Below are 11593 nucleotides of genomic sequence, written 5' to 3' on the forward strand. Positions count from 1 at the left end.
CTCCCCTTCCCAAAGTCCCTGGCAACCACCACTCTCTTCTCTGTTTCCATGAGATTGACTATTTTAGATACATCATGAACAGAATCATGCTGTATATATCCTCTGGGACTGGCTTACTTCACTGAGCATAATGTCCGCCAGATTCACCCAACTTGTCACATGAGACAGATCCCCTTCTTTTAAAACACTGAATAGTATTCCAGTGTACGTCTGTCACACGTGTTCTCTTTCTGTTCATCATCAGTGGACATTTAGGTTGTTTGCACACCTTGGTTACCGTTGACTAATACTGCAGCGACCACGGGAGTGCAGGGAGTTCTTTTAGATCCTGATGGCAATTCCTTTGGCTATATACCCAGAGGTGGGATTGCTGGGTCACATGGCTATTCTTGTTGTAATTTTCCTTGAGGAACCTCCATATCGTTTGCCATGCTATCTGCACCATGTTACATTCCCACCAACGCTTGCAAGGGTTCCCTTTTCTCTACATCCTCGCCAACACGTGCAATCTTTTGTTTTTTGTTTTTACCTTTTTGATTTTCTTAAAAATGTTTATTTTTGGGAGAGAGAGAAAGAGAGAGAGAGCACAGGTGTGAGTGTGTGAGCCAGAGAGGGGCAGAGAGAGAGGGAGATGGAGGATCTGAAGTAGGCTCTGCACTAACAGCAAGGAATTTGATGCAGGGCTCAAACTCATGAACCACAAGATCATGACCTGAGCTGAAGTCAGACGCTTAACCAACTGAGCCACCCAGGTGCCCCTTTTGTTTTTTTTATATTAGCCATCCTAACAGGTATGAGATATCTCATTGCAGTTTCGATTTTTATTTCCCTGATACTTAGTGATGTTGAGCACGTTTTCATGTGTCTGTTGGCCATTTGTATGTTTTCTTTGGGGAAATGTCTTTACCAGTCTTGTGCTTTTAAAAATCAGGTTATTTGGAGGTGCCTGGGTGGCTCAGTCTGTTAAGTGTATGACTCTTTAAAAAAATTTATTTTTTACATTTATTCATTTTTGAGAGACAGTGAAAGGGCGTGAATGGAGGAGGGGCAGAGAGAGAGAGGGAGACGCAGAATCCGAAATAGGCTCCAGGCTCCGAGCTGTCAGCACAGAGCCCGATGTGGGGCTCAAACTCATGAACCATGAGATCATGACCTGAGCCGAAGTTGGACGCTTAGCCGACTGAGCCACCCAGGTGCCCCTAGCATCTGACTCTTGACTTTAGCTCAGGTCTGATCTCACAGTCATGGGATTGAGCTCTGCATCGGACTCTGCACTGAGTGTGGAGGCTGCTTGGGATTCTCTCTCTCTTTCTCTGTCTCTCCCTCCCTCTGCCCCTCCCCTGCTCATGCACTCTCTCTGAAAATAAATACACATTTAAACATAAAAAAAATCAGTTTATTTGGTCTTTTGCTATTGAATTGTAAGAGTTCCTTATGTATTTTGGATATTAACCCCTCATCACATAAATGGTCTGCAAACACCTTCTCCCGTTCTCTGTGTTGACTTTGCACTCTGTTGTGGTCCTTTGCTGTACAGAAGTTTTTTTAGCTGGAAGTAGTCCTGCCTGTTTATTTTTGCTTTTAGCGCATGTGCTTTTGTTGTCATGTGCATACATACCTGTTTTTCCACCTGCCTCCTTACTGGTATTTAAGCTCTGTGGAAGCAGGGGTTGTTTTGTTCACTGCTATATTCCCAGTTCCTGCCACATAGAGGAGTTCAGTAAATAATTATGGACTCTGTCGGAACTCAGACTTCTTGGCCCACTCACCAGCTTATTGATATTCTCGGCACGCATTCACCGCAGGTCGGCCGTGTGCCTCAGCGCCAGACTTAGGGCAGTGAACTCAAGCATGATCCCCTACCTCTACCATTATTTCCTGGCTTGTGGGAAAGATCAGGAATGAATAGAGGTGGACTGTGGGTTTAACAAAAGGGGAAAGTCCAGGGGGCTGTGAGCAAGGAGAGTCCAGGCAGTGCAGTTTAACCATAAGAATAACTTAACAGCAGGGGCGCCTGGGTGACTCAGTCGGTTGAGCATCCGACTTCAGCTCAGGTCATGATCTCACGGTTTGTGGCTTCAAGCCCTGCGTCGGGCTCTGTGCTGACAGCTCGGAGCCTGGAGCCTGCTTCGGATTCTGTGTCTCCCTCTCTCTCCGCCCCTCCTCCACTCGTGCTCTGTCTCTCAAATATGAATAAATTAAAGAAAATAACTTGCATCTGCCAGGTACTTTCCGTGTGCACTTCCCATTCTTAGCCCTTTATTGCATCACCTTATTTAATAATTTTAAGAATTCTGAGACGGTGAGTGACAATCTATTATTATACCCATTATATAGAGGAGGCTCAGAGAGGTCAAATAACCTGCCCGCGGTCCCATAGCTGGGGGGAATCTGAACTCAATCTGAGGCCCAGCTTCTGAGTGCACAATCCACGTACTGTGCCGATATCCTGTACTTCTGCACTCGCCATTCGCGATCACCCCTCCCCCCACCAGTCATGTATGTGTTCCTTCTGTGGCTGAGGCTTGCCCTGTGTGGGAACAACCCTTTCCCCTCCATTTAAACACAGGGGACCCAGCTCTGCAGAATGAAACTGGTTTTTACTTTACAGTTAAGTGAGTGTTCGTCCTGTTTTTGGCATCAAGGACCTCTTCGGGAAGCCAGTGAAAGCTTCAGATTCTCCACGAGATATGCACATGGGCAGACAGACATGGGATTGTGCCTCTAACTCAGAGAGCTCTTGAGTCCCCTTAAGGCTGGTGGCCCGGTTGATAAAGGAGGCGGTGAGACTGTGGGCTCAGGACCGGTAGGTTTGTGTGCGGAAGGCATGCTTGCAGGAGAGCGGTCTAGGAGTAAGCAAGGCCCTGGGTGCCAGAGCATCAAGTTAACACAGTTAACGTCAAGGACCTCACCAGGACTGGGCGTAAGGGGGAGCGGGGAGGAGTGATGGCAAATGCCGCCTCTCTGGCCGGCCTGGCCCTTTCACGTGCTCTTCTGTCTCTGCTCCCAAAGGGTGAAGCAGTCGGAGCTGTTCGACAGATGGAAGAGCCTGCAGATGTGCAGATGGGCGATGAATATCTCTGAAGCCAACCAGTTCAAGTATCTGTGACCCATATGCCCTCCCCTGCCCTCCCTTTGGTGCTGTTCTCCTTGCTGGACCTGCAAGGTCCCGCCCTGGGGTCGCCTTTCCCCAGAGCTCGCCCTGGCTGGGCTTTGGGGTCTGGGCAGCGGGGAGGTTCTGACTCAGCATGCAGGCTGCAGTGGGCACCCTGCTGGCCACCGTCCCCCCCAATTCTGGCTTCTGCTCCCCCGCCCCCATCGCAGGCCTCGCAGCTGCCCGGCGGGCTCAGGAGCGATCGCCACTACAGGTCCACCCTGGCTCCAGGTCTCCTGGAGGGAGGGGCCAGCCCCTCACGGGGCAGCTTGCACCAGATGTGCATGCGAGGCCTGCTGCAGATGAGTTTCTAATTGCTCTCTGACCCGAAGCGATAGATTATAAGCTTCCAGAGAGGCAAGAGCCATAGCTCTGGTCCCCGTCTGCAAGAGCCGAGCAGCTGGCAGACATCCTCAAGTTCCTTCTGATTCACGCGAACCATAGGGTTCTCTCCATCGCGAAAATGCTGTGAGCTCACAGTATAATGTTAGTGCAGAACGACCTTACTGAATGCACTTGATGGGACCCCGGCCATGTGGGTATGGACCGAATGCCGCCACTCAGGATGAAGTTCACATGTAGTCAGAGGCCATTGGCATGCAGGAATCCTACCTGGGGAGGCTGTGAAAAGCAAACGACACTAAGCATTTTGTCTTTTCCTTATGAGTCATTTGGTCTGGTTTGCTGCAATTCCAGGCCACATCTAAAGACTGAGTAGTAGTTTTAAGTGGCACATTTTTAGAAATGTGGATGTTTAAAGTGATAACCCTGGAAGAACAGGTATGAGCAGCCGCAAACCAGAGGCCTCTGTGAGACTGCAGATTCCCAGCTAAGGCCCAGCAGGAGTGCACGGAGACCCCTCCTGCCCTCCCTCCTCCTGCCCTGCACCCCCCTCCGCCCTCCCCGCCATCATAAAAGTAGAACATGGACTTGAACAAAGTGCTGGGAGGGGGAAAGGTCCAAGATCTGTGTGGCAAGTGCCACCCTAAATCCACCCCTATGCAAGAGGTGTTAGTGTCGGCGCTGGACAGGCAGATGCCCCCTGGGGTGGGCGGGCCCTGAGCAGGTCGGTGGTGTGGCTTACCTGGTGCAGAGGAGGCCAATGAGGTGCAAGATGTTGTCTGGGCCGGAAGCTGCACCGAAGTGTCCTCTGTGGGATTCACATATCTAAGGAAATAACGAAGCAACAGGAAGATGAAATGACAGCAAGAGAACAAGGATGTGTGGGAGCCTTCATCAGGGATCAGCCAGCACTATCCAGGGGAGACGCTGGGGGGCGGGGAGGCTGAGCCCCTTCTTGGGGTGGGGATGGAGGAGTAGTTTCAGGTGAGGAAAAGGGAGATGACATCAGGTCTTGCCAGGCCCCAGATGGAAAAACCTTCAAGGCCAGTCAGCTGCTTCCCTTTGCTCTCATTACAAGTTCAATCAACGAGGATGAGATCCTTCATTCAGGCTCACAAGAACCTGGGATGGTGAAATGAGGTGGGGTGGAGGGGGTGCGCTAGAAAACAGATGTGAGCTTCCCACTTACAGGAAAGGAGTCCTGTAACGGAGGCCTTCCCTCACCCTACTGCCTACAAACGGACACGTTGGCATTCTGGTTAATAGATCAGTCACTCGTAAGCTTGGTTAATATGAGTCAGTTTCCATCAGTGGAGAACTCTCCAGCGGGCTCACAAGGTTGAGTTTCTGGACCAGCAAAGCTAAGTGGGCCAGTGCTGACTCATGGCCTGTGCTGGCCAGACCCCTGGCCTCCCCTCTGCGAAGGCTTAGTCACATTCTGAAACTCATCACTGCACAGGCAAGACCTCTCTCTGACCTGCAGCCAGCCGAGCTTCCCCAGTGAAATCCCTGCAAGAAATAAAGTCATAAACAATAATTGTATAACCTTCCTGGCTTTGGCAACCCAGTCACAGAACTAGAGAGGCTCAGCGGTGGAAGAGCCAAGGCTACATTCTGTGGATGAGGAAGCTGAGGCCCAGACCAGGGAAGACCCCTTCCCAGAGCCCCACAGCTGGCAGGAGCAGAGCAGAAACTAGAACCCAAGCCTCCTGACACCAGGTTGGCAACCCAAGTTTCCATCCCAGACCTTGGATGTGAACTTTCCAGAAAGCTCCTCCTCAAACGTTGGTGATCGTCATCATCCTGGCTCCATGGAGAAGGTGTTCCATCCCTCCTGGGGCCGCCTGACACTGCATGTGATTGTGCCCACAGCCAGGGTTGGGGGGAGGAGGCCAGTGTGCACTCAGCACAACACTGCTGCTTCTGGAGAAAACGGAGCCTTGTGGCTTCAAAGCCCTCCCCACCCCCACCAGGTGGAAGGGCTGCAGCCTGCCTCCTGTGTCAGGTCCCGCCCCTGGGCAGCAGGGGTGGGGGGTGGGGGGGAGCGGGCGGGCAGGGGGAACTTTGAACCCCTAGGGCAGGAGAGAGCAGTGCCCAGGACCCGACCTCTCAGCAGGCCTGGGAGAGAGAGCAACCTGGGGAGCACTAGCTGAGGCAGAGGGAAGACTCAGCCTTCTCTGGCCTGGCTGACTCCCAGGTCTAACCCTCAGCACACCCCTTCTCCCTTGGAGGGTTATTTTTTTTATTTTTTATTTTTGCAAAGCCTGCTTGTGTCATCTGATCTTTAACCCTTCTGTGGCTTGTGTTTGAAAGTTTTTGTGAGTGAAAGCTGCAGGGCTTTTGCCTTTTTTTTTTTTAAGAAACCATGAACTCCTGAAAACCTCTTTTGGAAGTCAGTCAGACTCCCCTTTCAGCAGGAAGTCACATCCAGCATCTGCCCACCAGCCCACTTCCTGACCTCCCCCTCTTCCTCAGACACTCTCTAATTGGTTGAAATTACATGCTTTTGTTGACATTGGTGTCTTGGTCTTTTGGTAACCCCCCCCCCCCCGCCCTGTGAGACAAGAGTAAACACCTTATTTAAGGGCCAGGAACCCAAGGGGGAGCTCTGTGTCCCCGGATTTCCACCAAGTCTGGATAAATAGCATTTCCAGAAAATAGTAGAATGCTTAGCAGATCTTGACGAACTCCCGAGTGAGGCACAATTCATCCCACGACTGGCCAGCAGCTGGCTGTCCAACAATTGTGTGACTAACCCGTGCAGGATCCGAGAGGCAGGGTGCCTGCCGTCAAGGGGCTTTCGCTCAAGTGGGGAGGGAGTTGGTAGGGGGCGAAGTGGGTGGTAGCCGGACTGTGCTGCAGGTCCTTGGAGGCCAGTGCAGTCAGTGGGTGGGCATCTGGGAGCTCCCGGAGAGAAAGGCCAGTGTGAGGAGAGGAGGAAAGGCCCAGGCATGGGGGGGGGGGGGGCATGTTGAAGGGGGAAGGGACAACGCCAGCAGAGGTGGGGGGGTGGGAGCGAGTGTGAGAAGGGGGTGGGTGGAAGAGAATGGCCCTCCCTGGTCACCCCCAGGGGCCTCAGTTCCCCGACTCTGTTCTTCCAGAGACTTTGCTCTGCCCTGTGTCACCTGTCCCTCCGGTCTGTCTCCTGACTGGCAGGTCCACTCTGTCCAGGTGCTGCAACGCCCCCTCCTTCCTCTTCACTACGCAGAAGAACACACCCCTGGGGACAAAGCTCAAGTATGAAGTGGACACCAGCGGCATCTACCACATCAACCAGGAGATCTTCCGCATGTTTCCCAAGGTGCTGCTTCGGGCTGGACAGTCCGGGCGGGGCACGGGGGCGACCTCACGTGGCCCTCTGTGGCCATGCGCAGGTGGTGTGGCATCACTCCGCTGTGCTCTCTGCACCCGTTGTGGCTCCGGTCGCCTCAGTGGACTGTGCTCCAGGGCTCCTCCAGTGAGTGCCACCTGGCTGTTACTTGAGTGACTCTGGCAGGAAACTGGTTGTTAACTTTGGTTATCCGCGTTGCTTGCAGAGGACATCCTGAAGGTCCCTGGGAAAGCAATTAGGCATTTGTCCCCCACTGGCGGCAGGCACAGGAGCAAAACCATCCATGCAAAGGTTGCGTGCACAAGAAATCACAAACCAGTAGAGAGCAAAGCGGGAACGATTGATCTCACGTTGGATGACCTTAGACGGTTTTATCTTCCAAAGCCTCAGTCTCCCTGTCCATCAGCTCATTCTGACGGTTGTTACCATCTGAAGTGGAAGAAAGTTCCACAAGATGTGTTCATAACCACCACCTGGAGAGCGATGGGCCCAGGGCAGGACTTAGTGGGCCTAGTTTGTAGAAATGCTGAGTGGGGGCATGTTTAGGTCTTTCCAGATGAAATCTGAGGGCCTGGACTGCCCTGCTTCAATGGGCGTGCTCATGAATGAAACAAAGCCCAGAGGTCCCTGTGTTCTGTTACTTACACGGAAGGTGCTGACAAGATTGGGCCTTGTGGGGGCAGTGGGGAGGAGCTAAAGGTGGAGAGGCATCACACATACTCTCCCCACGTCACTGGGCTGGAGGATGATGGAGGGGGAGGGGCAGAGAGAAGGAGACAGAATCCGAAGCAGGCTCCAGGCTCTGAGCTTTCAACACAGAGCACATTGAGGGGCTTGAACTCCCAAACCACGAGATCATGACCTGAGTTGCAGTTAGACGCTTTACTGACCGAGCCACCCAGGTGCCCCTACAAGGGGGGTCTTGCAAGGTCTGGACAGCAGGCTGATGTCAGCAGGTGGACTTGCATCTCATGAAGGTTATGCCAGTGGGTGACACACAGGTCCGTCATGACACGTGGGTCCAACAAGGGCCGTGGGTATAGACTGCCAAGGCCCAGGGAGTTAGGGCAGGGCTGCCAAACGTTCTCTGGAAAGGGCCAGAGAGTAAATATTTTAAGCGTCGCAGGCCATATGGTCTCTGTCACAGCTCCTCACCTTTATGGCTCCAGCACAGAGCAGTCATGGACCTTCGTAAACAAATGAGTGTGGCTGGGCTCCAGTCCCTATCAGCCACTGAAACGTGAACTTTACACCATCCTTACTTGTCACAAAGTCTTCTTTTGATTCCCCCCCCCCCCCCGCCAAGCATTTAAAAATATAAAATCCATGCTTAGCTCACGGGCTGTACAGAAACAGGCAGAAGGTCCGATGTGGCCCGCAGGCCATAATTGGCCACCCCCTGAGTTAGAGCATGTGACTTAGAAGTATTCTTACCCTCAAGGTAAGTACTCCTTTGGGACTGTATAAAATTCAGCTTCTCGATCTCCTCCCCCCACCCTGGAGATTCTGATTCCATGGTTCTGGGAAGGAGCCCAGGAATTTCTATTTCCAGAAAGTACTCCAGGTTGTTTCTGATGTACAGAAGTTTGGGAAACACTGACATAGAACATAAAGGCCTTTGAGGATCTCTCCAAAGATAACTTTGGTTTTTTCCTTTCCCTGGTACAAGTCGAACAGTGCCGTTCTCCCCACTGGCTGTGAGACTCCCTTGTTTTCCCCATCCTGGCCCCTGGGCCTGTTCCTTCAGAGAAAATGGGCCTTGAAGGACAGCCGCACAGACGGATGCAGCATCTCCTTTGGATTTAGCCTCCTTCCTGAGGACCCACTGCGGTGTCATTTCCTGTGACTCCCCCTGGCAGCTGGCCCCACTGGAAGGCCAAGGTGCTGACCAGGGCTGCTGTCATTCAGGGCTGGCCAAGTGATGTGTGCTGAAAGGGGAGCTGCCCAGTAGGCTCCTGGGGGAGGGAACTTTGGGGACTAATGACAGTAATAATCTGGCCCTCCTGCAAGGTATCATCTCCCAGAGATAACCTCTGGGCCCAACATCACACTGGGTAGGCTTTTCATTTAACCAGTGGTTCTCAACTATGGGGCCTTTTGGCAATGTTTAGAGACATTTTGGTTGTCATGATTGGGGGATACCTTGGACATCCAGTGGGGAGAGGCCCAGGATGCTGCTAAACATCCAACAGCCCACAGGTAAGCCCCCCCCACAACAAGGAATGAGCTGGCCCCAAGTGTCAACGGTGCCAGATCAAGAAACTCTGCTTGAAAAACACAACATACACATGGAATTATCCTAATTTTACAGATGGGAAAACTGAGTTGCTGAGAATTCAAATCACTTGTCTATATAGTTCCTTCACCTCATTATTGGGCAAAACCAGGGCTGAACGTGGGTCTTCCGCCTGGTGGCCTGATCCTGATTGGCCCCAGACTTTTCTGGTTTGACCCGAGGGAAGCCCTGCAAAGTTCCCCGGTCCTGGGCACACTGGGATGGCTGGGCACCCTGCCCTGGACTCCAGGTCTGTGCTCCTGTCTGCCCGTGCCATGCCTACGGCTGCTTGGCTCCATCTGCCTCAGGTTCCCCGGGAGGGGATTATGACCCAGACCAGGGACGGGACAGAACTGGGACCCTTAACCCTCAGACCAGTGTTTGCTTTCTCCTGCCGATGTGCCTGTGGTCCCCTGGAGAGCATGCCCGGGGAGCCTTGTGGGGAGCCGGTGGCCAGACCAAAGTAACCCCAGCAGTCAGTGTGACAAGGTCAAAGTGCCATGAGATGGTCGCTCCCAGGGCTCCCGTGAGTGCCACTGTCACTCAGGGTAAGTCCCGCGCTCCTCTGCGCTTCGCAGAGACTTCAGGTGCTCCGGCCCCTCCCCGCTCTCCTGGCAGAGCCTTGCTTACTCAGCCCATGGTGTCTTGTCCCTGCTGCTGCCAAATCCTGCCATCTGTCCTGGTCTGTCTGACCTTTCTATCCCAGGCGTGTGTCCCCACTGCGGAGCAGAGGCAGGGTCTGCACCCTGCCCTGATCTGGAAGAGGTGAGAGCCAGGTTTAGGGCCCTGGTCCCCGGGGGCCCCGCCCCCATCTCTGCTGCCGTCATCCCCCAGAACAGCTGCATTAACCAATAAAATATGCACACTCGAAGTCGTGAAGAAGATGTGCTTCCAAACACTGGCAAAACCAAAGGCAAGCAGGACTGGCCATAACGTGTACTCTCTTCTTTCTGGAAACCTGAGGCATCCCAGAGCTTATTAGAAAAGGTTGTGGAGACCGGGCTTCTGTTCCAGCTCATTCGTACTGGCCAGTGGCGCTGGGAACAAGTCTCCTGGCCTCTCTTCTCATCTGGAAAGTGGAATGACCACTTTCTCCCACATTCCCTGCAAGGCTGACTCGTAGACGTGGCCATGGGTACAGGGGTGAGGGCACCCGAAGAAGGCAGGGAGGGCACTGCCTGTGACAGCTGCGTCCCTGTCTCCCCCAGGACATGCCCTACTACCGGTCCCAGTTTAAGAAGTGTGCAGTGGTGGGCAACGGAGGCATCTTAAAGAACAGCCGCTGTGGGAGGGAGATCAACAGCGCCGACTTTGTCTTCCGGTAAAGAACCCCCCAGGCTCTGCACCTGCTGCTTCTACCCCCAAGGCCCTCCCGCTCTGTGCCCTTCCCTCTTGTGGTGCCCCGCCCCCATGCCCCAGTGCTGTCCTTCAAGTGCTCCGCCCCCAGCCCTGCACCCCCTCATGCTCTGGGTTGTTTCTTACCCTCTCCTGTCCTATCCTTTGGTGCCAGTGGCCAAACCTCTCACATCCTCTGTCTCCATGTCTGCGGAATAAGAGGTGTGTAAAGAACACTTCTGTTCTTTAAAAAATTAAAAAGAATTAATTTTTTAAAAAGAGCACAGCAGCTATGCAGACACTGAGGACGCACAAGGTCGGTGCAGATCTGTTGGTGTGCAGAGCCCTCCCCAGTTGGGTTCTACCCCTCCAGAAGCAAGGTTTGGAACCCGGTCAGCCTTGGGGCTGGCACCAGTATTGGCTTCGCCTTGGCCTTAACTAAGCCAGAGATGGGTCCTTGTATTTCTTCTTCCTTAGATAGAGCCTCCTCTTACTTCTTTGGGGATCCTCACTTACATCTTTAGCCTGGAGAAAGAAGATGGGTTGAAAATAAAGGCTCAATGCAGAGGGATTGGGGTTGAGGCTGTCCATGATCATTGTGCCACTCGGGGGGGGGGGGGGAGCGGGAGGAGCTAAACTTGCCTCTCTATGCACAGGCCACCAAGATTCCACCCAGCTGGCTGCCTCTGCATCTGTCTGACCATCTGAGCACCATCCCCTCCTTCCCCACATCCCACCCTGATAGCTCTCCAGCTCTATCTAGAATGACTGAGCACAGATGGCCTGGCTGCCTTGTCTCCTCTGCAGGTGCAACCTACCCCCCATCTCGGAGAAGTACACCATGGATGTGGGAGTGAAGACGGATGTGGTCACTGTGAACCCCAGCATCATCACAGAGAGGTAACTGACCCTCTTCCAGACTTGTGCTGTCCAATATAGTAGCCATTAGTCACACGTGGCTACTGGCCACTGGAAATGTGGCTATCCAGATTGACATGGGCTGTCTGTAAGCGTAAAACACACCCCCGATTTCAGAGACTTAACATGCAAAGGAGGATGGTCCATATCTCATCTATTGTTTATATCAATTACATGTTGAAATAGTAGTATTTTGGGTACAGCAGGTTAAATAAAACATTGTGAGCATTAAATATAA

The 11593-nt window shown here is 52.9% G+C and overlaps 1 protein-coding gene across 1 annotated transcript in view; it reads left to right on the plus strand.

Annotated features, from left to right (window-relative positions):
* Positions 1–11593, plus strand: part of ST8SIA5 (ST8 alpha-N-acetyl-neuraminide alpha-2,8-sialyltransferase 5) — a 54955-nt gene that overhangs the window by 40811 nt on the left and 2551 nt on the right. The window contains exons 4-7 of the mRNA XM_039228906.1: positions 3013–3099; positions 6653–6797; positions 10311–10423; positions 11245–11337. Of these exons, the coding sequence (XP_039084837.1) occupies positions 3013–3099; positions 6653–6797; positions 10311–10423; positions 11245–11337 (438 nt within the window). The remainder of the gene's footprint in view (positions 1–3012; positions 3100–6652; positions 6798–10310; positions 10424–11244; positions 11338–11593) is intronic.

Source organism: Hyaena hyaena, unplaced genomic scaffold, assembly GCF_003009895.1.
Source record: "Hyaena hyaena isolate Hyena2069 unplaced genomic scaffold, ASM300989v1 scaffold_33, whole genome shotgun sequence".
Taxonomy (NCBI): Eukaryota; Metazoa; Chordata; class Mammalia; order Carnivora; family Hyaenidae; genus Hyaena; species Hyaena hyaena.